At 55.3% G+C, this 3,853-nt stretch overlaps 1 protein-coding gene across 1 annotated transcript; it reads right to left on the reverse strand.

Annotated features, from left to right (window-relative positions):
* Positions 1–2,647: 2,647 nt before the first annotated feature.
* Positions 2,648–3,271, reverse strand: LOC138101768 (olfactory receptor 14J1-like). The gene has a single exon (XM_068999553.1). It carries the CDS (start codon positions 3,269–3,271, stop codon positions 2,648–2,650), a length of 624 nt encoding a protein of 207 aa, XP_068855654.1.
* Positions 3,272–3,853: the final 582 nt, after the last annotated feature.

A 3,853-nucleotide genomic window follows, 5' to 3' on the forward strand; every position in this document is an offset into this window, starting at 1 on the left:
TTGAGTTGAATCAGAGAAAATTCAATCTCTCTTGAGTTCCCACTCCATTTACTTTTCTTGTAGTGTTCCGTTTTGTTGGAGTGAAAGCTCCTCTGGACTCAGGCCCAGAGGGAAGCCAAAGCACAGGGGTTGAATTAAAACCTTTGGACAAGCTGAGATACATGAAGTCACACCAAAGTGAAATAGAAATAGAGATTACTGCAGCAGTGTTACCTTTTCACAGTTCTTTACTTTAGACAAAATATGGATAGAATTACACTGTTCACATTTTTTAGATGGAGTGTTCACATAAACAATAAGAGCTGATAGAAACTGCATCCACAAATCTGTGCAATACCTGTGTAACACTGGTGTAAGGCCTACGAATGTTAGAATTAGACCAGGATAGGTTAAGAAAAGGAAAACTAGACTCGTGTGTTAGTCTTATTGGTCAATTAACAAATATAATCCACACTTCTGCAAGAAAAAATATAGAGTCTAGAGTCTAGAGCATATAGAGTATAGAGCATATAGAGTATAGGCTACAGAGCATAAAGAGTATAGAGCATATGGAGTATAGAGCATATAGAGCATATAGAAGAAGAAGAAGCTGTGTTTTCCTGCTGTTTGCTGTCACTGCTTGCCTTTATCATGTAACCCCCTTCGAACTCTGCCTTCAAGAAAGCTGTGAGACTATGAAATAAAGAGCTCAGCAGAACAGCAGCCTCCTCTGCTCTCTCACCCTGCTCCGGGAAGGAAGGGTACCCCGTCAAAAGCTCAGCAGCGCAGAGCCCCAAGGCTGCTGTGGGCAGCAGGGCCCAGGGGCCGTTCCCACCCGCAGCGCTCCTGTCCTGGGCTGGGCCTGCACAGGGGCTGTGGCACCATGGCTGGGGCAGCGGGGCACAGAGGGGCCGCGGAGCCGCTGCCGGGGCTGGCAGCAAGGCCAGGGACAGACAGGGAATTTCTGTGCATTGCCTGCGCTGGGCAGGGCTGAGTGTGGGGAAGGCAGAGCTCAGCCGGCCTCGGTGGCTGCAGGAAAAGCCAAGAGCCCCAAGAGCCCCCGTGGCTGTGCTGGAGACCAAGGCTGGAGGAGGGAAATGCGGGGCTGCTGCGGGATGGGGAGGGGGATTGAATTCCAGCAGGCACCGATGTGGGGCTGAGAGACTCAAGGGCTCCTTGGCCTGAGCCTGTCCTGGAAAGGTCTCTCAGCCCTCTGTGCCCATGAAGGGCTTCAAGGAGGAGCAGAGCTCATCTTGGCAGGACCCTCATGGAATCCCTGAGGGACAAATGCCAGTGCCTGCCCAGCCTTCCCAACATCCCTGACACCAAAGGCCTTTTCCACATCCCTCAGTTCTAGGTCAGTGCCCAGAACACAGCACAGGCCTGTCCAGGTCCTGGGGGCGATTCCAAAGGGAGGCAGCTGTGATTTCTCCCCACAGACCCACCACTCCGGTGTCTCTCTGTGCAGCCCTTGGCTGTCCTGAGCACTTTCCCTGGAGCCTCCCTGCCCTGGACGTTTCTCTCCATGCAGTTCTCAGCACAGCCCAGCAAAGAATTCAGGAGGTTTCCCAGAGGACATTACTCTGGGAGTGAAGTGGCCTCAGGGCACTGTTTGTGCCCCTGGAATTGTGCCCTCCCCGAGTGCTGCTGATGGTGTTTGTGCTCACTCGGGTTCATCTCCCCACACCCACTCGATGCACTGCTGAAGGCTCCTCAGGACAGAGCAAACACGGACTGCTGGCCTGGGCACTTGGTGTCCCTCCGTGCAGGGACAAACAACCTCCTGCAGGTGAGGGCAGAGGCCAGTGCTGGGATTGGTGGTGGCAGGGGCTGCTGTGGGACACTTGCCCTGGGCACCTTCCCAGGCTGTGCCCGGAACAAAGGCCCAGCCCAGGCCCTGCTCTGCTGCTCCCTCAGGTCCATCCCAGGAGCTCTGGCTGTGCCAGGACACTGCTGCGTGCCCCCCCTGCACACTCCCCCCTGCCCCTGGGCACTGGGGTTTGCTTTGCCAGGGCATTCCTGGGGCACATTCCTGACAGCAGCTCTGGAGGAGAGCGAAGCCTTCCTGCCCTGCCCTCAGGAGATGCCCTTTGCTGATGGAGCTGCTGTGCTGGAGCCCGGCTGTGTCCCAGCAGTGCCCGTGGCCTGCCCCTGCCTGTGGTCACAGCACGGACACGCAGCAGGACAGTGACCGAGCTGCCCGAGCACTCCGGCCTTGCACCCTCAGAAGGGCTGGGAAAGGGAGTGTGGAGCTGGGAAGAGCAGAGGTGGGAAGAGGCAGGGCCATTGTCCCTGGCCGTGCTGCTGTGCTGGCAGTCTCTTCCCTCCAGCTCTGCCCACAGGCACTGCCCCTGCAGAGCCAGAGAAGGGCTGAGGAACAAACCTTGGGCACAAAGGTCAGGGCAGCCCCTTGTTCTTATTCAAATGCACAGAGAAGAAGCCTCCTGAAAGTCTTTGTGTTTCAAAAGAAAGGTAGATGTTCATGCAGAAATGCTAGAAGTAGTACTACAGTACTTTATAAAAAGCAGAAAACACCAGAAAAAGAATAAGAAAAAGCATCAATGAAAATATGGACAAAGAGGAAAAAAAGGCCGAGATCGTAGAGTTACATTCTGAAGGTTCTGGAGTAGAAAAGAGAGTTTATTGCTTCTGAGAAGCATCCTAGTCATCATTTTCCTCGCATGGCAGAAGGAAATAGAAAGATTTTAACTTGTGAAAAGTATCCAGTCATCACTTTCCTCAGGGCATCCCTGAGCTCCTGGTTCCTCAGGCTGTAGATGAGGGGGTTCAGGGCTGGAGGCACCACCGAGTACAGAACTGACACTGCCACATCCAGGGATGGGGATGAGATGGAGGGGGGCTTCAGGTGGGCAAACATAACAGTGCTGAGGAACAAAGAGACCACGGCCAGGTGAGGGAGGCACGTGGAAAAGGCTTTGTGCCGGCCCTGCTCAGAGGGGATCCTCAGCACAACCCTGAAGATCTGCACATAGGAGAAAACAATGAACACAAAACAGCCAAAGAGCAAACAGGCACTGACAGCGATGAGCCCAAGTTCCCTGAGGCAGGATTTGGAGCAGGAGAGCTTGAGGATGTGTGGGATTTCACAGAAGAACTGGCCCAGGGCATTGCCCTGGCACAGGGGCAGGGAAAATGTATTGGCCGTGTGCATGAGAGCGTAGAGAAAGGCACTGGCCCAGGCAGCTGCTGCCATGTGGGCACAAGCTCTGCTGCCCAGGAGGGTCCCGTAGTGCAGGGCTTTGCAGATGGACATGTAGCGGTCGTAGCACATGATGGTGAGGAGGAAATACTCTGCTGAGAGGAAGAAGAGAAGCAGAAACACCTGAGCAGCACATGCTGAGTAGGAGATGTGGCTGGTGCCCCAGAGGGAATTGTGCATGGCCTTGGGGACAGTGGTGCAGATGGAGCCCAGGTTGCTGAGGGCCAGGTTGAGCAGGAAGAAGAACATGGGGCTGTGCAGGTGCTGGCCGCAGGCTCCGGCACTGATGATGAGGCCGTTGGCCAGGAGGGCAGCCAGGGAGATGCCCAGGAAGAGGCAGAAGTGCAGGAGCTGCAGCTGCCACGTGTCTGCCAATGCCAGCAGGAGGAAGGGGCTGATGGAGCTGCTGTTGCACATTTGGAGCCTCTGGCCATGGAGTGCTGTTGAAGGATGAGACAGTGAGAAGTCAGGGGAGACTTTGCTGAGCAATGCCCAAGCCCTTTCTCCCGGCCCTGCCCCCCAGTTTTCCTTTTCTCAGAGCCCTTCCCTCAGCCCCGTGCCTGGAGCTCTGCTGGGATCTGGCCCCATTGCTGTGACGAGCAGGGGCTGTGCCCATGGACAGCGAGGAGTCAGCTCTGCTCTGCTGCAGCAGGG

The sequence above is a fragment of the Aphelocoma coerulescens genome, unplaced genomic scaffold (assembly GCF_041296385.1).
Source record: "Aphelocoma coerulescens isolate FSJ_1873_10779 unplaced genomic scaffold, UR_Acoe_1.0 HiC_scaffold_46, whole genome shotgun sequence".
NCBI classification, from domain to species: Eukaryota; Metazoa; Chordata; class Aves; order Passeriformes; family Corvidae; genus Aphelocoma; species Aphelocoma coerulescens.

What these genes read in the sequence shown, in the direction of transcription:
- LOC138101768 (XM_068999553.1), bottom strand. Translation starts at nt 3,271, where the DNA reads ATGTGCTACGACCGCTACATGTCCATCTGCAAAGCCCTGCACTACGGG.